At 45.4% G+C, this 23,064-nt stretch overlaps 1 protein-coding gene across 1 annotated transcript; it reads right to left on the bottom strand.

Moving 5' to 3' along the window:
- Window positions 1-50: 50 nt before the first annotated feature.
- DPCD (deleted in primary ciliary dyskinesia homolog (mouse)) lies at window positions 51-23,060 on the bottom strand. The gene is made up of 6 exons (XM_065923176.1): window positions 22,928-23,060; window positions 15,456-15,536; window positions 9,650-9,774; window positions 9,187-9,320; window positions 891-993; window positions 51-356 (listed from the first exon to the last, which is right to left on the bottom strand). Exons 1-6 carry the CDS (start codon window positions 22,989-22,991, stop codon window positions 252-254), a joined length of 612 nt encoding a protein of 203 aa, XP_065779248.1. The 5' UTR covers window positions 22,992-23,060; the 3' UTR covers window positions 51-251.
- Window positions 23,061-23,064: the final 4 nt, after the last annotated feature.

Raw genomic sequence — 23,064 nt, 5'->3', positions numbered from 1 at the left:
CTGGGGGCAGAAGCACCAGCGGAGGACGAGGGGGCAGTACACACACAGTGACTCAGAATTACTTTACTCAGGAGGGAAGACCACGACCTGGGGGCCAGGAATGCCCTGAGGCCCAGTTCTTACAAAAGCTAGACAGCTCCTGGGAGAAGAGAGGCTGCCCCTGTGCCAGAAAGGCCCAAGCCCGAAGCCTCACAGGCCTGCAGGAAAAGCCTCACCCACCCTTAGTGTCAGAAGTCAGGCTCAGGCGTCAGCTACTGAGTCTTGCAGTCGCCATCACTGCTGTGGGCTGTCTTCACCTTCTTCAGCTCCTTCTGCAGCTCTGACTCAGCCACCAGGACCTCCTTTGGCTTCTGGTACTGAGGGTGGAGCAAGGAGAAGACATGAGTCAATCATATCACCCCTTTCAACACACAGCCTCCACCCAAGAGACTCAGGGCCCCCTTTCTAGCCACACCACAAGGCATGTGGGATCTTAGTTCCCCAACCAGGGATTGAATCCATGCCCCCCGCATTGGAAGCAAAGTCTTAACCACTGGCCCACCAGGAAGTCCTCCTTCTGTTCCCCTTTATTCAAAGACGAGGAAATTGAGGCCTACAAGGTTGAATGATTTGCTTAAGGTCACGAGGGGGTAGAGGTAGGCTTTTGGACCTTCGAGCCTCAGTTCTGTGGATCTCACCCCTCCCCATCACCCTCTACCCAGTTTCAGCTGTGATTTTAAAATCAGTCTCCTGAGCCCTCGCCTGCTCATCCCATTCTGTTGGAGAGGCCTGTTCCCTAGCAAGCATACCCCAGGAGTTGTTGCGACTGAAACTGAGTAAGATGGGAAGTGGGCAGGGAAAGAAAGAGCCTTTCCCTGACACAGTGGCCAAGAAGTCTGAACGAATCTTACAGAGATAATGAGAGTGGAGTTGGCATGAGCAAAGCTCAGCGAGGATTCATCCAGAGGTAGCTGGTATCTTTCTAGGTCAGGAATGGAGAACTTCTTGTAGTACCTGTGGGGACACCAAGAGACCGTGAGAACACGGGGACCCCCACAGATGGGCATCAGGCCCTCTAATGCCAAGCTTCTATACAGTCCCCCCAACCCCGCAGCCAAAGAGGAAGAAAGGAAGCCAGTTAGAAGGCCAGTATTTTAGAGCTTAGTGACCCTGGAAAAAAGAGAATGAAAGGCCTTCTGGCCAGTCATAATTCCTTGATTAGACCAGGGGTTAGAGTGACTCATATTTCAAGTTCAAGAATCCCAGAGACACGTGGAAGAAGCCTCCTGGGAAACACGACTGGATCAAGCAAGCCTTACCTCCTCAGCACCCCAAGAAAACAGCATACGTCTGCAAACAAGGAACAGAATAAGGACATCTAGGGCTGTCCTCCAGAGCTGGGGACTGACAGTTGGCACTTACATGGCACTTTACCGAGGCCCTCTCCCTCTTTTAGCGTTAGCCTGACTCTACTTACAGGCCAGAGAGGGAAGTTAATCCACAAGGAGAAATCTCCCTAAGAGAACAAGCCATGTGACTCATCACAGAAGCCAGATCTCTGGGGCTCTGGCCTACTTTGCTGACTATAAGACCCCACTACATTTTCACATATCACACTTGGTCCCCCTCATCTGCAGGTACCAGTCCAGAGATCAATGATCCCTTTCAGTTCAGTCACTCAGTCATGTCCAACTCTTTGCAACCCCATGAACTGCAGCATGCCAAGCCTCCCTGTCCATCACCAACTGCCAGAGTCCACCCAAACCCATGTCCATTGAGTCAGGGATGCCATCCAACCATCTCATCCTCTGCCCTCCCCTTCTCCTTCTGCCTTCATCTTTCCCAGCATCAGGGTCTTTTCTAATGAGTCAGCTCTTCCCATCAGGTGGCCAAAGTATTGGAGTTTCAGCTTCAACATCAGTCCTTCCAGTGAACACCCAGGACTGATCTCCTTTAGGATGGACTGGTTGGATCTCCCTGCAGTCCAAGGGACTCTCAAGAGTCTTCTCCAACACCACAGTTCAAAAGCATCAATTCTTCTGCACTAAGCTGTCTTTATAGTCCAATTCTCACATCCATACATGACTACTGGAAAAACCATAGCCTTGACTAGATGGACCTTTGTTGACAAAATAATGTCTCTGCTTTTTACTATGCTATCTAGGTTAGTCATAACTTTCCTTTCAAGAAGTAAGCGTCTTTTAATTTCATGGCTGCAGTCACCATCTGCACTGATTTTGGAGGCCCCCAAAATAAAGTCAGCCACTGTTTCCCCATCTATTTGCCATGAATGATCCCTTTAGTCGGGGGGTGGGGGGAACCCTGGGACTTACCTGGCAGTTTAGTAGTTAAGACTGCGTGCCTCCAACAAAGGAAACTATAAGCAAGGTGAAAAGACAGCCCTCAGATTGGGAGAGAATAATAGCAAACGAAGCAACAGACAAAGGATTAATCTCAAAAATATACAAGCAACTCCTGTAGCTCAATTCCAGAAAAATAAATGACCCAATCAAAAAATGGGCCAAAGAACTAAACAGACATTTCTCCAAAGAAGACATACAGATGGCTAACAAACACATGAAAAGATGCTCAACATCACTCATTATCAGAGAAATGCACAAAACCACAATGAGGTACCATTACACGCCAGTCAGGATGGCTGCTATCCAAAAGTCTACAAGCAATAAATGCTGGAGAGGGTGTGGAGAAAAGGGAACCCTCTTACACTGTTGGTGGGAATGCAAACTAGTACAGCCGCTATGGAAAACAGTGTGGAGATTCCTTAAAAACCTGGAAATAGAACTGCCATATGACCCAGCAATCCCACTTCTGGGCATACACACCGAGGAAACCAGATCTGAAAGAGACACGTGCACCCCAATGTTCATCGCAGCACTGTTTATAATAGCCAGGACATGGAAGCAACCTAGATGCCCATCAGCAGATGAATGGATAAGGAAGCTGTGGTACATATACACCATGGAATATTACTCAGCCATTAAAAAGAATTCATTTGAATCAGTTCTAATGAGATGGATGAAACTGGAGCCCATTATACAGAGTGAAGTAAGCCAGAAAGATAAAGACCATTACAGTATACTAACACATATATATGGAATTTAGAAAGATGGTAATGATAACCCTATATGCAAAACAGAAAAAGAGACACAGATGTACAGAACAGACTTTTGGACTCTATGGGAGAAGGCGAGGGTGGGATGTTTCGAGAGAACAGCATTGAAACATGTATATTATCAAGGGTGAAACAGATCACCAGCCCAGGTTGGGTGCATGAGACAAGTGCTCGGGCCTGGTGCACTGGGAAGACCCAGAGGGATCGGGTAGAGAGGGAGGTGGGAGGGGGGATCGGGATGGGGAATACATGTAACTCCATGGCTGATTCATGTCAACGTATGACAAAAACCACTACAATACTGTAAAGAAATTAGCCTCCAACTAATAAAAATAAATGAAAAAAAAAAAAGTTAAAAAAAAAAGACTGCGTGCCTCCAATACAGGGGGTGCAGGTTTGATCCCTGGTCAGGGAACTAAGATTCCACATGTGGAGCAGTGCAGCCAAAATTAAACAAAAACAACCACCCAGATAGCAACATTGAACTCATAATGTCTGCAACTGGACTTTGCAGGAAATTTGACCTCCTTTACCAAAGAAGAAACTTGGGCTCAGAGAGGTGAACTATCCTGCCTGGTTTCACAGCCAGTTAGTAGGGTCAGATTAAAGTTCCCCAATCCTGGTCTGGAGCTTATTACATTGGAGCACAAAGAATGGCCTCCTCATCTCTAGCAACAGGCTCATCTGGCATCTTCCTTGGTAGAAGTGTGACCTAGGCTCTGGCCGGTGGCTGCCAGACCTGTCACCCGGGCATGGCATCAGTGCTACCATGAGGCTGTGGCCTGGGCAGAGAACACTGCAGACAGGTACAAACACACGCAAGTGAGGGCCTGGACAGGTTGGGTTTTTAATACTTCAGAGGGGCCTGGTCCTTATGGCAGCTCGCCCCAGTCCACTTCAAAGGCCCTGATGCCCTGGAGACTCAGAGTTGACATCAAGGCAGTATTTCTGCCCTGTTCTCCCTGCCGAAATCCCTTGTTCAGTGAAGACTCTCAGGGCCCCCTCTCCTCCCAGGTTCCTCACTCCCCGCCAAGGTGCTGGGACCCATGGCAGGAAAAGAATGTTTACTTAAAGGCTGACAGTTCAAAAGGAGTGGGGGTTGGGGGATCCTAATGGCACCACAAGTTTGCTTTATTTTCCAAAGCTCTGCCCCAGGGAAAGGCGATCCATCTGCCTGCAGACCAGGGTGGAATGTCGGCCTCATCCTCCTCCTAGCCAGCCCAGGCTGAGGGCTCTTCCTGGGGCCCTTGGTCTGGCCAGCAAAGGTGGCAGACACTGATAATAGGGAGGGAGTCAAAGGTTAAACAGCAGAGATTAGATGAACACAAAGGCTTGTTAGGAAGTGTTAACATCTTCCCTGCAAATATACACAAGCAGCAGAAGCGGGAGAGGAGCAGCCTGGCACACACTGAACCCCAGTGGGCCTGTGTAAGGCCTCGCTGTGCAGAATGCGGTATGTCCTTAATGCCTACCTGGCTGTGTCCTGGGGAGGGGGCACAGGGACACACCTGTGTCCCACGCTGTCAAGGCACATGCCCCAGGCAGGGGAGGTAGAGTCCAGGGCTAGGCCTCAACAGCAATGACAAGATCAAAGGGAACTTGAGTTGCACAACTTGCCTCAGCACCCCTGTTCTACTCCCATCACCTCTCACGTGGCAGGGAGGTGGTGGCAGAGTAGGTCTGGGGGCTCAGCTCTGTTTTGAGTCTATTCTGATGGATTTAGTTTATTGGTTGAGGTTAAACCATTTTTTTAGGGGCTCCTGATGGGCAGCCTTCAAGGGAGCATGAGGCATCTGCTTTCTTTCCTCAAGGAACAGCTCACACTCCCTTATCTCCATCCCTGCCTTGGGACTTGCCCTGAGAATACCATGGTTCACCTTCTCACCAGCGCCTGGACTAGAGAGGGACCCACTGTGCTTCTGGGAAAGTCCAAACGCCCAGCCCCTGGCAGTCCTCGGCAGGCAGTGAACATTTCTTAGGCATCAACTGTGTCCCAGAGCTGTGAACTGGGGCTTTAAGGATGAAGAAGAAACAAGGCCATATCGCTGCCTGAAATCTTGTGTTTCTGCTGAAAGCCAAGCCTTTATAGTGGGATAGTCCCTGGGCTTTTAGCTGATGTGCAACAACCCCCATTCTCACCTGCCTTCACTATCCTGGGTCTCAGCCACATAGTTGAGAGGTGACATTTATGAATTCTAAATCTGCCAGGCACTGTTCACACCACTGTTCAACAATGACTCCTAAAAACAATGCTCTCAGGTTGGTTGCTTCTGTCATCCTTTTATAGAAGAGGAGACTGAGGCACAGGCAAGTCGGGTATCTTGCCCACGTCATAAAACTGGTAAAGGGAGATACCCTTATTACAGTGATAATCCTCTTTATCTCCTGACTCCTTCATCGCTCTCCATTCTCAACTCAAAGGATCAGACCATCTAGGTTCCAAGGATGGAGCAGAGATGGGGGGTGGTCTCCCCCAGGATTCAACCACCATGCAGGTCTCCTGAGCATTCCCTCTAACACAGAGTGGCCTTCCTTTCTGAATGTAAAAGTGGGCAAAGATGTATGTGGAAGTACGGGCTCTCAGGAGGATTCCTGGCCCCACCCTGTGACTCTGGGCAGGCTACTTAACTTCTGGGCCTGTTTCTTCCTCCAGATTCCTTTCTCAAATAAAATAGCTGCCCCAGATGAACTTTTAAGTCGCTGGGAACAGAACAGGCTAACCTGGTACCTCTCTGCAGCCTGTGCAAAAAGACAGCTCTTTCACTCTGTTTCAGAGATGACCTACTGCCCTGCATCACTCTTTCCCTGCCACCTTCCCTTCCCCATTCCCAGTCCTTTCCCAACCTGTTCTCCCTTGCAGTGAACTGAGAAAGGGCACAAGAGGCCAGGCCTAGAGAGAAAGAGGCTGTGAAGGAAGCTGAAAGGAAGCAGGACAGCTGTGGACTCACATGGGCTGAGCCCCACGTACCTCCTGTGGGTGCTCTACACACCTGCACACAGGCTCGGCCAGAGTGGTTGAGGGAACCCTGTGTAGTCAGTCTGTCCCTTAGAAGATCAGTAGGCACATCTTCCCTTCCTGCTTAAACATCAACAGTCCAGACAAACTGGTCACCTCTGCCTATAATGCACATTCATATATTTAAGGCTCTCAGAAGTTCTACCAAAGAGAAACTTTAATTCCGTTTCCTAACCGTATTTGACCACAGAATCCTTTTTTCTAGAGATGCCTATTAACACTCCCACAGAGTTAGTATTACCGATGTCAAACCAGCCAAGCTCTCTTCAGGCTCCAATTTCCAAAGAAATTGGAATTGGCCTCCAATTTCCTCAGGCTGGCCACAGGGCTGAGTACAATATACAATTTCCTAATTCCCCAAACAATCTATGATATACACATGAGTATTCTCCTGTGATAGATGAGGAAACCTTGCCCAAAATGCTATGATTTAATATGTGGCAGAGGCCAGATTCAAGCTGACATCCTCCTATTCCACGCCCAGCTCATTCCACTTAGAACTGCCAGCTTCTAAGGCTGAGGCTCAGAACCTTCTCTCTGCACAAGCATGCTTATTGGGAACAGATGATGCCACAATCAGATCCTAGAAAAGCACCTTCTTCCTTCCCTGGTTCATCTCTTGCTATTACCTGAGGCCAAGGACATAATTCACTGGAATCAATTCCATCAAGAAAAGTGGCAAACTCAGTTTTTCAGGAACTCTGGCTTTTATTGATAACTATATTCCAGAATATTAGAATCGGGGCAGATACGGAACTTTCAGGTGAAGGACGTCAAATCAGAAAAGCCACAGTGTGGTGGAAACTGTAGAGACCTGGGCATTAAAACCGTCACTATCCCCGCCAGTAAATCAAGTGCATCATGCTGACTTTATAGATACTCTTATGGAATCGCTCATATATAGCACAAGAATAAAAATACATACCCTGTCTACCACTGGATGGTGTGATGATCAGAAAATAAAATTTTACATTATCTTGAAAAAGTTAAACTCCGCTCAAAGGAATAGCCATTGAGTTGTGTATATTTAGAGGAAGTAAAGGTACAGGACGTGCTATTACTCCAAGTAGAAAATGAACGTACCACTAGGCTGAGGAGGAGCCGGTTTAGGGCTTAGCAGCCTCTCCCGCCTTCCTCCCAGCAGAGGGTCCCAAGGTTGTGCTGCGCCAGGCTGGGCCGCACTGACCCTGAGATCTCAGTGCAGGCCCTGAAGTGAGCACTCACATACTCCTCTCCCCTCTGTGGGAATCCGATCCTGGTCCTGCTCCCTCTGGAGGCACTACTCCCATCACCACCCTCCTCACCCAGCAGTTCAGCAACGTCTCCCCTTGCCTGGGGCGCTGGAGTGGAGCGCCTGGCCAACAGCGCCACCTATGGTTGGATATGCGCAGGAGATGGGACCCAGAGGACCGGCCTGCAGATGAATTTTCTGGTGAGCTAGCTAGCCTCTCTTTTCTCGCTCCCTGGTAATCACATTTTTGCTTGATATCTGTATTCGACAGTGACCTCTGGGGGACAAAAGGGAGGCAGCAGCCAGCTCCACAAACTGCTGGGCTGCAGATTCAAGTGCTATCAGAAGCACTTTTCTTCCTAGTTTGGACCCAGGGCCTCTGACGCCAGGGAATGCTTGCTGAAGCATGGAGTTTGTTTTCCTAAAGGCAATTTCTCTGTTGTCTGAAATTGCTAAATTCTACTTTAGGCACTGACTCCTGTTAATGATGAGAACAATAACGGGAATAAACTGCCTTTTATCTGAGGGCTATAAAGTGCTTTACAAACGCAAACCCTTATTATTATGACTTTATATTTATAGACAAGGCTCACTTTAGGGGCTGCTGGCTGCATGTACAGCAATAATCCTGAAATTAATTCATTCATCTCCACTCCTTCCCCACCCCTTAACCCTGCCAAAGTGATAGGGTGTGGGGGTCAGAGAGGAGGGTAGAAGCCAGGGTTGCACTAGGGGAGCCTGGGAGCCACATTGCTTTCCTGTGGCATCATGGACCTGAGGGAGATGGGAGGGGAGGCTGGCACCATACCGCCTGAGAAGATGGACAAATACTGGGTCCTCCTTACTCCAGGTAAACTGGAGGGGGCATCTCTGGCCTAAGCTGAGCACCCCATGAGACATGCTGGGTAGCTTCACAGTCTGTGGACTAGTAACTCATAAAACCTCCCATCTCAATGCCCTAAATCTATTTCATGGGAGTTGGTCCTACACTGCAATCCCTCTGACTCAGTTCACAGCCAAGTCAGTACGGGGCTCTTCTCTTCTGTGGTCAGTCAGAGCTTCAGAAACCCAAACGAGATCAGTGCATTTCCAAGATATCAGCCCAGAAGCAGTCCTGCCAGGATCAGATCTCCACCTGGTCACCTTCTGTCCCCTCAGCCCCAAAGTTTGCCTGCCCCTAGCAGACCATGAGTATAGGAGGAAAAGGGACATGAGGACCCTCTTTGAAACATGCAAGAGACTTCTAAGAAGCCAAAGTACCCACTCCCTGTCCCTCTAGGGGCAAACCCCTAGGGGGGTTGGATCAAGTTTGCTGCTCCCAGACCAGTGCTTTTAACTTCTGTAACTGCCACCTCAGACAGGGGTGCCTTCCAGGCTCTGACTCCCTGCCAGCTCCAAGCTCATAGTGGACTGGAGCCAGCCAGAGGTCAAGGCATAGTAACCTTACAGCAGAACCACCTAAGATCACAAGTCAGTGGCTGGGTTATTTCCTCATCCCCTCATTTATCCAACAAATGTTTACTGAGCTCCAGCACATGCCAAGTACTGGACCAGACACTCATTGTTCAAATTTCCCTGCCCTGATGGAGCTGATTATAATATTCAAGCTGGTTCTGATTACAGTATTCAAGGGCTGAAGAGAGAAAGCCCTTCAGCTTTTAGTAACTATTCTAGGGCTGTAGTGAAGCCCTTCTGCCTCTCTCAGAGCTGGAAGAGGAGGCTGCTCTACCCTCTGGGTTGGGGAACCATCTGAGTCCTAACCCTAGGTCAAACCCCACCCCCACCTTGCTCATACACAAGTAGGCAGGTGCCTACCACGCCACTTACTTTTTGTTGGTTGTTCTCACGACAACACAGCGCTCCTTCTGGTCCACACAGACGCTGTAAACGTCCTTAGGGTATGGGAGGTTTCGAATTCGCCACTGGAAACTCATCTTGGTATCTTTGCGCACGAATATGGGCTGCAGAAGGCAAATCCAATTCAAGGACTATTCTTGGAGAGGGGTAGGAAGGGATGGCTCCCCTCCACAAAGCTCTACCCGGGGACACAATGGGAGATCCTCAGCTCTCCTCTGAGGCTGCCACTGCTGTGACCTACGAAGCCTGGAGCCCCTGCTCTGGGATGACTAAGCCAAAACCCTTTGGGTATCCATTCAAGGGAGCGTCTCTAGAGCACTGTGTCCAGGTGGGCACACTGGAGATGAGGAGGTGAATAAGACATGGTGCCTGCCCTTGAGGGCTAGCACCCCACTCCCCCAGCCTCCCCAAGACACCTGACAGATAGACATACATTGGCATTGCTTTCCGTGATGAGTTCGGGCCCCAGGCTCCCTGCTCCTGCGAGTGCTGGCTCTCCCACCTCAATCTGCCACTGGCCCAAGGCTCCCAGGGCACTCTTCACACGCCACTTCCTCACTGAGGAGAGAAGGAAGCAGTGGGATTACGGAGAGGAAAGGTGCTCTGCTCTCTTCTACTGAATCATTGACATCACTTTAGGTACAGAACAGGATAAAAGTGGGAGTGACAGGCCTTCACGCTAACTTTTATCCATCAGAGCAGGGACCTCATGACCCCTGAAATCTCAGGAGAGCATTTCGATATTAGACAATTTGTAAAGCACAGATCAGGGTGCCCAGACAAAAAGAACTAAAACAAAGCTATGAAAGGCGCCAAGTGGAGTTCAGAAACCCCCAGGTATGACTCCAAGCACAAGGACGATGTGAAGGCTGGGAAAAGCGTGGCTACTGGTAGCAGGGAAAACAGGGATCCCAAGAAGCATGAGATGGTGTGCATCTTCCTTCCAAAAATAAGCAAAGGAAGAATGAATTAAGAGTGTGAAAGCTGATGGGCGTGACTCGGAAAGTCCAAATTGAGAAGTTTACTCATTTCAGGTGTACCTGGCTTAAAACAACAGCCCCACAGTTGTTTTTACAGGAAATTTTAGGCACACATCACATTTTAAATGTATTATTTATAAAAGATGTAACATAAATTTCTTATAGAGTGGAATCATCCTTTTATAATGCAAATAATCTTTTCTATTTTACAGCCCAGATGTTTGCATAAGATTTTTTTTTTCCAGTAAGGCCCACACTTTTATGGAAATTTTAAGTGAAAAGTCCAGTTCAGTAGACACTGAGAGCCCCACTGGGAGGCTCAGGGACCCCACTCAGCCCTGTCACAGCCGACCGCTGTCAGCACGCCTGTGGCCACAGGGGGCTTTCCCAAGTGCGACCGCTTGGCTCCTTCCCTCCCTGAGGCAATGGGGGTATTCCACGTGGCAGCTCGGGTTCTGCTCCAGGCCAGCAGCCTTCCTGGAGCTGCTGTGAGGAGCTAGACAACTCAGAAAGTGCCCGGTGGCCTGTGGTGGTTGCTCCTTTTCTGGGCTGGGGGGTGAGTACGGTTCTCAGGATGGGTTTCTTCTGAGTAGCTGTGCCAAACCCCAAACACCCTCCCTGCTCTAAGTAAGGCACACAAGCTGAACACAAAAGTATGCTGTAAAATGAGGATTTTCCCTTGAATATGTGCTTTTATAAGGTCTGTTGCATTCTGCAGTGTGATTTTATTACGTCTCAGGGCCAAAAACTCTCCCTAGAAACACATTTCCAAGTTTATAATGAAAATTAATAAGGAAGAGTAAAACTTAGAAATATGCTTTATAGGCAACTTTTTTTTTTTTTCTCACAAATACTTCTCTCTTAAGTGAACGGACTGTGACTAGTAGTACATCCAAATCTACTCACGTAATACCTTGCTCAACTAGGAAGCCAGTCTTCTGGGTTGCAGCCTTCACAGTTACAAATTCAGAAGTGACAAACGCCTCTAAGCTGCGACTACTGTGACAGACCCATATATCTCACTCTATACTGTAGAAAAGATCACTCCTAGATTCTTACTCGGACATGTATAAAATGCTATGTATAGAATAAGGCAGAAAATTAATTTTTTCCCAGGCATACTGACAACAGCATGATGGGATAGCTCACACTGAGTGCAGGCTCAGAACTAAAAAGCATGTAGGGCCATTTGGTGTGAGGGCAAACAAGCATCCTTAGACTGATGGGATCATGATGTAAGAACAGTCAAAACAGCTTAAAGGCGGAGGTTCTTTTAGAAAGCGTCTAGTCCAATGCTTGTATCTTTCAAATGAGAAATAGCATTCTTCCTTGCCTGCTCTCCTTCAATCCCTGCTACCATTCTCCAAGGAGGAGTATAAGGAATTACCAAGGCTCAGAAAGAGACACTCACTTGCAAAATCCACAGGTAAAATTCAGGTCTCCTAACTCCAAGACCAGAATTTCAATCACTAGTAAAAGGCTAACTTGTATTCTATAAATATTTAACTGTGCTGTGCTAAGTCTCTTCACTTGTGTCCAACTCTTTGCAACCCTATAGCCTGCCAGGCTCCTCTCTCCATGGGGACTCTCCAGGCAAGAATACTGGAGTGGGTTGCAACGCCCTCCTCAAAAATATTCAATAGCATATATGATATTTTTTAAGGTTTTTTTTTTTAACTCTATTTCTTTTTAAAATTTTAGCATTTAAAGGAAAAGCTTCAATTATTTGAAAATTTAATTTCTGAAAAACACTTAATTATTTGAGGCTGGACAAGTGAGGTGTCCGGTGATCACAAGCCTCGTTAAATCATGTGTCCTGAAGCACAGTGCCAGTGTGACCAGGAAAGGCAATTCCGATCTACTCCTTTATCTAGGGAATAACTGGGTTTGGAACAGAAACGTTCCCCAAAAGGACCCTAAGGAGATGGAAGGTTAGCTACTGGTTTCCTTACTGCTGGCCTTAAAAGCCACTCAGGTCACAGAAACTTGGACCCTTGGCTGTTTCACTGTTTTTGACACCTTGAGGTTAAATTCTTTGTTAGAATACGAAGGTCTCTGTACTAATTCCCATGTTGAGATAAGATCCAATAAATGATTTTTGGTGAAGTCCTTATTATTTCTCCCATGGGTGTGGGCATGGATGCACACATGCAAATACATGCTTCGTCTTGTCTTTCTTGTCCTGTCTTTGTTCCTGAACTCAAGGACAGCTCCTGCGGCAACAGAAGACTGTTTCCACCTGCTGTCACTCTGATTTGATTATATGTTAAACCCAAACTGGTGTGTGCAAGGCAGCTCCCTGGGACGCTGTCATATCTTCCTGGCTGAGCCAGGGCCAGTCCTTGGAAAGGAGACTTTCAATGACCCTGTAAAGGGTCTGATGGGGAATATATGAAGGAGGCAGCGCCTGGGGCCTTTTTCCTAAGTCAGCAGGAAGCAGGCTGATGTCCCTGACTGCTGAAAGGAGGCCCCATCTTTCAGGTGGGCTGGAAAGTAGAGGTCCTAAAGGCCTCCTTCCCCAGAGCTCCCAGCCCTGGCCCACTTCCAATGTGGATAATTACATTCCCCTTTCCTAAATACTCCCTGCAGCTTAAACTGGATGCAGGATTCTTCTTTTCTGCCCTAAAACACTGCAACATTGCTATGTGGCTATTAAACAGCTGCCACGTCCCATCCCTGAGGAGGCTGAAGGGAATCGAGTGGGTCATTTATAAAGCCGGTGAAGTGCTTGGGGATGAAAGTGCTCAATATCCTCCAAATGCAGCCTGGGGTGGTTAGGCTGGCGGTCAAATACCACAGCAGATTAAGCCGGTAATCCGAATGTAATCGCTGGGGGATGGCCTGCCCTTCAGCCTCGGCCCCCCTGGACATGCTGTGTTCTTCTAGGGCTGGTTTGATGTTCCGATCATTGTTATGGGGCCCTTCAGTTTTTTTTCTCTATGAATACACATACAGCATTCATTGTGGGGGGTGGGAATGAATAGCACTGAGCGGGCAGAAAAAAAAAAATATGACACTACTATGCTTATTAACACCAACTGGAAGGGCTCTGACCCAGACAGATGCACTATTGGTAATTCTCTCTATAAATTACTTTCTGGGTTTTTCAGACAGAAAACCAGTTTGGCCAATTATCCAATTTGTATAATTAGCTGGAAAAAAATAAAAAATGGAAACCATTCCCATTTACAGCCACAAAAACCCTGTCCATATTTTGCTTCAACGAATGCACAAGTGAAAGTCAGTTCAGGCCCTGGGATTATTTATACTTAAAAATTAAAAACAAACAGTATTTTGCAAGCTGGCAGGTGTGGGGTGGGATGGTTGAAGATGAATAAGAAAAGGGTCAGCTGTTCAAGGGGCCCAGTGGTTTGAGTGGAGTGTTCCTCACTGCCCAATCTCTGTCCTGCTCCCACCAGTCTCTACTTGGGTCATTCTGAGGAGAACAAAATTTAGTTAAAAAAACAAAACAGGATTAAATACTCTCAACTCCCAACAGTATGTTGTTGTGGATTAAAAGCATGGGCTCTTCATGAGACAGACCTAGGCTTAAACCCAAGCCCTGTAACTAACCAGCTATGTGATTCTGAGCAAGGTGCTTAGCCTCTTGAAACTTGCAATTTTCCTGACTGTAAAATGAATATACCAGTACCTACCAACCACACAGGGCTGTAACGAGGATGGTTGGTGTAAAGCACTTGGCATGGCGCCCAATAAAAGTTACAGTATTACTATCCTTAGGTAGACTTATTCAAGCAACATTCTCCTATGAACCTCTATTTCTGCTTTTAAGAAAAAGGAGTTGGGAGGCCACTGTCTATTCTTGACCATGAAGGAATGTGATAGGTTCACATGGGATGTTACCAATGAAGTAACCTGGGCTTGTTCTTCATTTCAAATTTGTGTCCAAGCACAACTAAGAGGCCTTGGGTTTTACTTGTTTGTTTTTATAGCCACAGCAGCAATAGCTGTATTATTTGCTCTGTGTGGAGAAGGGAGTGCCGCTGGGGACTCAGAGAAAGGAGCTGTGCCTAGTCCCTGGCCTGGTGATGGCGCTGGTCAGCCCACGTGACCTCTGCTTTCATAAGCTCACCCCCTGTTAGGAATTCCAAGGCTGTCACCCCCTGGGAGTGCTATAAATTACAATGCATTGTAAGGATATTACTACTGTATTGGTTTCCACCAAATCAGTGTCATATGCTAAACACATCAAGATTTTTTAATAGCACCAGACTAAACCAATTGGGACTGGAACCCAAGCAGCTCATAATAAGGAAGGATCAACACTTCACTTTGCGGCTGAGCATGCGCAGGACACACGTTTTAAGACTGGAGACGGAGAGAATGCAAACCAGTGTGATCCATGTTGTCGGTTCTAGACATTTATGAGCTGTCAGAAAAAGGGAAAAAGAAATTCCCTCAACAGTACTACCTGTCCATCAGTCCCAGGAAGAAATTAAAGTCAAGAAAATAACCCAGCCCATGATTCCATCATTGGTCTTAGCATTTCAGGTGAAACTTAATAAAGAGACCAACTCCCACTGCTGACAGCCTCAGGCCCTGGGTCAAAGAACCAGCCACCTAGCTTCGGGAAGTCAGTTAATGCTGATATGCATACCTGAGAACAGAGAATGAGCAAGTCAAATAATTTTCAGAAATCTGAGCTGGAGCCTTTATTCATGAGCTTATTCTTAGAGGAAAAGGGCTGCAGGAATGAAAGTGATGATGCTGCAAAATGACCATTTCTCCCCCCTCCTCCCTTTAATTCAGACATTCTCCAAGACGAGGGGTATATTTAACAGAGCTGCCTCTGAGGCAAGGTCAGAAGCTGCTGCCTCTGATTCTTGCTTGTTCCCGATGTGGTTTCAGAAAACAAAACAAGAATTAAGCCAAAATGTGCAGGGAAAGCTGCCTTCACCATGACTTCGCCCACCAGGCTTACTTCCAATTCTACCTTCTCTGTGAAGATTTTCCCAATGGCTTCTCTACACCTCCAATCACACCTTAGAAGAGTTAACTCTCTCATCTGCCTGGGGGTGGAGTGAGGTTCACTGGTCAAGAGGATGCCCATTGCATCTCTGGTGTCTGGCCCTGACCTCGGGTTATTCTCAGGAACAACTTTGCCTCAAGGGCCTCAGTCTCCCCAAGCTCCCAAAGGTACTGCTGAGCTTCTCCCTGAAGCCTCAGCTATGTCTGTTTACCTGTGCTCAGGTCACCCCAAGTGTCCCTAAGGGCCCACTGGGGGCCCCTGTCACTTACCGAGTAGTTCATTTGTCTTCTCATCATATTCTTCGGCCATTTCCTTCCCATCTGGGAACAAATAGTGCACCTTTCTTCTCCCTAGGCACAAAGCAGAAGAGGGTCTTAGCCCTGAGCAGCCTCTTGCCTTGGCCTTTTAGACCCAGAGATCCACCTGGGAAACACTAATAGCCATGGGCATATTAAAAATCTTCCCAGAGCCTCCCATGAACTCCTTGACAATCATCACCCACCATTACTTTAAGACATGTCCTGGGACTCATTTACTTTTCCTGAATATGTCTTTGTTCTGCTGATTATTCTACGAGCAATAGCTCTAAAAAAGTGTTAGTTGCTTAGTCCTATCTGATTCTTTGTGATCCCATGGACTATAAAGGTGCCAGGCTCTTCTGTCCTTGAATTCTCCAGGCAAGAATACTGGAGTGGGTAGACATTCCCTTCTCCAGGGGATCTTCCTGAACCAGGGATTGAACCTGGGTCGCCAGCATTGCAGGCAGATTCTTTACTGTCTGAGCCACTCTTCCCAACTGTTGAACTCCTCCTTGTCCTTCAAAATCCAACTGAAATGTCATTTCTCCTCGGAAGTCTTCCTAAAACTATCACTCCTAGCCACCTTGGCAAAATTCATCACTTATTTCTTTATGCCTTCCTGGTGCTTTATTCATATCCACAGTGGAGCATTTATCACATTATATGATACTTTTAAAAAGATCTGTTTCAAGAATGATATCATATTTATCTTTCTCTCCTCAGTTCCTAAAACCAAGCCTAGGTGCTCAAATTATTGAACTGGGTTTCCCAACCAATGGCTCCCTCCAACTGTGTCCTCACTCTGCCTTCTCCTGCACATCTCTATGCCATTCCTATCACACAGCACGTGACATTAGTGCCCACGTATTTTCCCTATGGCATTTACCTTGGTTATGGTTTTACATCTATCTATGTGAATTCTGGATGATTACTGCCTGTCTCTTTACTAAGAGGGATTTTATCCCCTCTATCTATGGTTTCCCAAACACTAAGCATAGTACTTGGCATGTTTGTAAGAGCTCAGCTAAACACTGATTGAAAGAATGAAAGAACATCACTTCATCTTTCATTGAAAGAAGAGAAGAAATGGATAAAGAAGATGTGGCATATAAATACGATGGAATATTAATCATAAAAAGGAATGAAATTGGGTCATTTGTAGAGGCCTAGACAGACCTAGAGTATGTCATACAAAGTAAAATCAGAATTAAGAAAAATAAATACCACATATTAACACATATATGTGGAATCTGAAAAAACTGATATAGATGGTCTTATTTACAAAGCTCAAATAGAGACATAGACATAGAGAACAAACATATGGATACCAAGGGGAAGTGGGGATGATGAATCAGGAGATTGGAACTGACATATATAAACTATTGATACTATGTATAAAACAGATAACTGATGAGAATCTATCACACAGTGCAGAGAACTCTACTCAGTGCTCTGTGGTGACCTAAATGGGAAGGAAATCCAAAAAAGCGGAGGTGTGTATACAGACAGCTGAGCCACTGCTCTACAGCAGAAACTAATGCCACACTGCAAAGCAACTACGCTCCAATAAAAACTTAAAAGAAAACGAACGTTAAAACAATTTCATACTAAAACACAAGTAACATATGTTCAAAGAAAAAAAAAGGGAAAGAATTCCAGGGCATCTCCGAGACCAACTCTTCCATCTCGGTAGTATAATCCTAAGCATCTTATTAAAAGTGGCTAGATGATTTCCCATTTTTACAGATAGGTAAACAGACTGGTAGGCTCCTCAGTGAGACAGTACCAATGCCCTGCAGACAGGTACCCAGCGTATCCCTGATGAATAGAGCCCCAAGGCCCTTAATCAGCTGAAGGAGCCACTAGCCAAAACTTGCAACTGCATCCGATCTACCAAGCCTTTTGCTGTCCATTCACTCCCCGAGACCTTGTTCTTTGAGTCATTCCAAACTTGTACTCTAGGGACACTCACCCCCAAATCTGCGGGCCTCTCCATAGGCCCCCAGGTTACACCACCCTTAATCATGTTTAGCTCGCAGACCTGGCAGAGGCTGTCCTATCAGGAGGCAGGTACGAGGTGCTGCCTGTGAGTAGCTGAGGGTGTCTGGCCTGACCCTCTTCTTCCCTGGAGTCTGGTCGTCAGTGTAGCAGGACACAGTGCTTACCATGGGCCAGGTGCTTTACATATTTTATTGCATTTAAATCTCACAATAATCCTATGTGCCTCCAGTACTAGTCTTTCACAAATAAAGAAGAATGAAGCTTAAAGATCATGTAACTGGTTCAAGGTCATAAAACTAGGAAATGATAGCCTGGGCCTAAACTCACTTGAGGCCAAAGTTGACGCTCTAATAACCATACTAGGGTATCTGTATGGCTTTAAGGTTATAAGGATGAACAATGTTCTAGGGGTTTATTGTTCATATTTCTAGTGAATTACATGTTTGGGCCTTAGCCTATTTTATTTCAGTATTCATCTTTTTCTTACTAATCTGATTGAGCTTTGTATATAGTAAACATGTCACACATGTTGCAAATATTCTCAGTTTTAATTGCCGTTTTGTTTAAAGCAGATTTTCTCAAACAAATGTTTAATTTTTATATAGTCAATTATTTTTCCTTTGTGGTTATTATCCAGAAGTTGTGCTTAGAATATCCTCCCTTACCCAAGATCATAAAATTCATCTATACTTTATTCTAATACATATTTAGGGCTTCCCTCATAGCTCAGTCAGTTGTACTCATGTATGTGAATATAAAAAATTTAAGTATATTACTATGATATTTTGGTGAGAGAAAAAATATGTGTGTGTGAGCTTGTATACATGGAAAAAATATGGATGTTTCTGTATGAAAATGTCAATTGTTATTATCTCCACAGGGGAGGATTATGGGTGACTTGTTTATTTATTTTTCATATTTCCACAGTGAAAATAAATTATTTATGAAAAGATACCACATAGCTCACAAAGAGTTTCTCTAGACCAGCGATTGTCAAACTTTTCTGAATGGGACCTAGGGTAAGAAATAGATGTAGATCACTATCCAGTATATATGTAATCTATCATATGTGTGTTTGTGTGTGTCTATGTGTGTTGCATGTATCATATCAAGTATCATAAACACTGACCTCACATACAATGTACTCTTCACTTTTTTCTGGTTTTAATTTTTCTAAAAAACTTGTTAACATACTGATGTCCACCTCCGGCAAATAATGGGATTACCAGGAATACCAATCACTGAATAAATCAATAATTTGCAACAGAAAAAATAATGATTTATGAAAAAGTGTACTGGGTTCTCATTATCAAGAGAAGTGATTCTAGGTGGGCAGACAGCCACATCCTCTGCCCACTCACATACACATCAGGAGGGCAGATCTCCAGGAGTGGTCTAACAAGGCATATTCACACATTAGGGTTTTTTGTTTTCTTTTTTAGGTTTTGATTAGGGAGAGAAAAAACTAACAATGTTGTTTTGTGATATCACTAACAAAAAAATACCAAAATCCTGGTTGATAAAATATTTATTTGAACACTGTCCTTCAACTAAAGGAAGTGAAAGGCAGGGACTAGAATAGATATTTGTGTCTATGTTCACAGTAGTAGTTCTTTACGGTTAAAAAAGAAAGTGGAAGTAACTCACTTCCTTGAGTAATAAGAATAAAAACAAAAATAAATAAGAACAAAAGCAAAGATAAAAACAAAACAAAAATAAATAAATAAAAACAAAAATAAAAAGACCCAATTAAACTTAAAAGCTTTTGCACAGAAAAGGAAACCATAAACAAGGTGAAAAGATAACCCTCAGAATGGGCGGAAATATTAACATTTGCAAATGAAGTGACTGACAAACAATTAATCTCCAAAATATATAAGCAACTCATGCAGTTCAATAGCAAAAAAAACAACCCAATCAAAAAACGGGCAGAACCCCTGAATAGACATTTACCCAAAGAAGGCACACAGATGGCCAACAAACACATAAAAAGATACTCAACATCACTAAGAGAAATGCAAATCAAAGCTACAATAAGATATCACCTTACACCAGTCATAATGGCCATCATCAAACAATAAATGCTGGAGGGTGTAGAGAAAAGGGAACCCTCATGCACTGTTGGCGGGAATGTAAACTGATACAGTCACTAAGGAGAACAGTATGGAGGTTCCTTAAAAAACTAAAAACGTAACTGCCATATGACCCAGCAATCCCATTTCTGGGCACATACCTGGAAAAAACTGTAATTCAAAAAGACACATGTACTCCAATGTTCATTGCAGCACTGTTTACAATAGCCAGGACATGGAAGCAACCTAAATGTCCATCAACAGAGGAATGGATAAAGATGTGGCACAGGGGCGTCACTGGTGGTCCAGTGATTAAGAATCTGCCTGCCAACGCAGGGGACACGAGTTTGATCCCTGATCTGGGAAGATTCCACACTGTCACAAAGCAACTAAGCTCATGTGCCACAACTAATGAAGCCTGAGGGTGCTAGAGCCTGTGCTCCACAACAGAATCTATGGCAACGAGAAGCCTGTGCACCATAACTAGAGAGCAGCCCACAATCGTCATAACTATCAATAGAGAAATCCCACGTGCAGTAGCAAAGACCCAGCACAGCCCAAAAGAAATAGTTTCAAAGGTTTTTTTTAAAAAACCAGATGTGGTACCTATATACATTGGAATATTAACCACAAAAAGGAACACAACTGGGTCGTTTACAGAGATGTGGATGGAGCTAGAGACTGTCATACAGAGTGAAGTTGGAAAGAAAAAAAATACGTATATTAATGCATATATGTGGAATATCAAAAAATGATCTTATTTGCAAAGATGATCTTATTTGCAAAGCAGGGCTTCCCATGCGAATCAGTGGTAAAGAATCTGCCTGCTAACATAGAAGACAACAGTTAATCCTTGGGTTTGGAAGATCCCTTGGAGGAGAAAATGGCAACCTACTCCAGCATTCTGGCCTGAAAAATTCCATGGACAGAGGAGCTTGGTGGGCTACAGTCCATGCGGTTGCAAAGAGTCGGACACGACTAAGCAACTAAGCATACACACACGCATTTGCAAAGCAGAAGTAGAGACACAGACATAGAGAACAAATGTATGGCTATCAAGGGGGGACTGGGGAGGAATTGGGAGGCTAGAATTGACATATATATATATATTACTGATACTATGCAAGAATAGATAACTAATGAAAACCTATTGTATAGCACAGGGAACTCTACAGAATGCTCTGTGGTGACCTAAATGGGAAGGAAATCCAAAAACGAGGGATATATGTACAGCTGAGTTCACTTTGCTGTACAGCAGACACAAATTCAACATTGAGAAGCAACTATATTCCAAAAAAAATTAATAAAATTAATTTTTTAAAAAGTGGAAGCAACTCAAGTGTCCATTGACACACCAGTGGATAAACAAAATGTGGTATATTCATACATACAATGGAAGAATGTTATTCAGCTTTAAGAAGGGAGGAAGTCAAAATTTCCTCATGCAACAAATGACATTTCCTCATTTCCACATGCAACAACATGGATGAACTTTGAAGACATTATACTAAGTGAAATAAGCCACTCACAAAACAACGAATACTGTATATTCCACTTATATGAGGTCCGTGCTGTAACCAAACTCATGAAGACAGAAAGTAGAATGGTGATGGCCAGGGCCCGGAGATGAGGCGACTGAGGAATAGTGTTTAATGGGCACAGAGTTTCAGTTGAGGAGTTAGTAGTAGGGCATGGAGTTTCAGCTGAAGAGGAACGTTTTGGAGATGGATAGTGGCAATGGGGGCACAACCATGTGAATATACTTAATGCCACAAAACTACACTTAAAAAAGGCTAAAATGGTAAATATATGTTATGTACTTCTTACAATAAAAACAAATCCCACCGTCCTATGAGATAATGTTCAAAATCTTTAGTTTGGCAAAGGAGATCTATCACAGCTCCAAATTCTCTGCAATTTCTCTTCATGTTCTACCATTTCCCCTTAACACTCCTTGAGAAAACGGACCTTTTATTCACTCTTGCATCCTAGCACCCAGTACCTGACAAAGTGTAGGTAGATATTAGGACTGACTGGGTAAAGGCTTCAGCCTCACTAAATGTTTTTTGCTATGCCCCTAGAAATCATCCACACTTTCACACCTCTGTGTCTTCACATGTGAGTTACTCTTGGTGGAATAACTATCCCCTCTTCTCCACTTAGCAAACACTATTTATCTTTTAGGGCCCATGAACATCACCTGTTCTGTCAGATCTTCTTGAGAGAACCATTTTCACCTCTGAGCTCTCATGGCATTTTGTAGAAAAGTTCAACTTCTACTTAACACATACACTCTCATTTATTTACCTTTTTTCTTGACCACTATGGGAACTCCTGAGATATGTCTTTCTCTATCTGCTCTAGCACACAACTTGACACATAGTAAAAGCATCCCTAAATGCTGCCTGAATAAATGAGCAAATGACCAGCTGATTTCACTTTCCAAGCTTTCTTGACTGGCCTCTACCTGTGGATTTCAGTCCCTGCCAATTTCCTGAAAGCTACAAGGAATTCAGACCGAATTCATTCTAGCTGCCAATTGGGTCCAGGAAGGGACCGTCAAGCATTGGTAAATCCTAGAGTGGAAGAAAGTCAGAACTCCATACCCCTGTGTCCACCTTTTCCAGAACCAGCAGGAATGGGAGAAGTGGCGGGGGTGGGGTGGGGCAGGAGGCGCTGCTTTGTCTCCTTTAAAGACCCAAGGAACACTTAGAAATTCACTTACAAACATAACAAGTGCAAAGAACCTCAGAGATAACAGAGATAATCCATTCACCTCATTTTACAGATGAGAAAAGTGAGGTTCAAACGAGTAAAGAGGCCGACTGGGGAGCCCACGGTAAATTAAAGGCAGAGTCTTAAATACAGCGCAGGTGTCCTGAGTCTCTATGACACCAGGCAGCTTTCAGCAATAGAATCTCCAGACTGGGGTTCATGGGATCCCAGGATCCCAGGTCAAGATCCACTTTTACTACTGACTGACTGGGGGAGCTGCAGCCGACCTAAAATCTTGGATTTCAGTTTCCTCTACTGTAAAACAGAGTGGAAAACAGCTTCTCGGGACTGCGGGGAAGAGCAAATGACATAGTGAACATGAAAAGATTTATTAGTAACAGAACGCAGAGCGGAGCGAGGTAGTGCGGAGGAAACTAGGGGTGTTCAGAGAAGGGTGTTCCAGTCGCCTCATCTATATGAGCCTCAGTTTCTTCATCTGCAAATGCAGAACTTGCCCTGGGGGGAGGCTGCGACCTTCCAGCCTTACCCTCCGGGCTGGGCCCGTCCAGGGGGCGCCAGCGCGGAGGGCTGGACCCTGGGGGAAAGGAACAAGGTGCTCGCGCCGGGGGGGCGGGGGGGTGGGGCTCGAGTTACCGTCTTGCAGCAGTGCAGTCTTCTCTGCCGCCCGCAGATTCTCCAGCCAGCCGGTCACCGCCATCTTCCCTCCAACGAGCCGCGCGCCTGGCCACTGCCATGGCAACCGTTCCGCCTAGGGTCACTTCCGGATGATC

This window comes from Muntiacus reevesi, chromosome 2 (genome assembly GCF_963930625.1).
Source record: "Muntiacus reevesi chromosome 2, mMunRee1.1, whole genome shotgun sequence".
Lineage (NCBI taxonomy): Eukaryota > Metazoa > Chordata > Mammalia > Artiodactyla > Cervidae > Muntiacus > Muntiacus reevesi.
This window is presented reverse-complemented; position numbering and strand designations above follow the sequence as displayed.

Coding starts and splice junctions, on each gene's coding strand:
- DPCD (XM_065923176.1), bottom strand. CDS start 22,991: ATGGCGGTGACCGGCTGGCTGGAGAATCTGCGGGCGGCAGAGAAGACT. Junction 15,537..22,927: donor GACTGCACTGCTGCAAGACG/GTAACTCGAGCC, acceptor CTTTGTGCCTAG/GGAGAAGAAAGGTGCACTAT. Junction 994..9,186: donor GTGAGAACAACCAACAAAAA/GTAAGTGGCGTG, acceptor GTGTCCCCACAG/GTACTACAAGAAGTTCTCCA.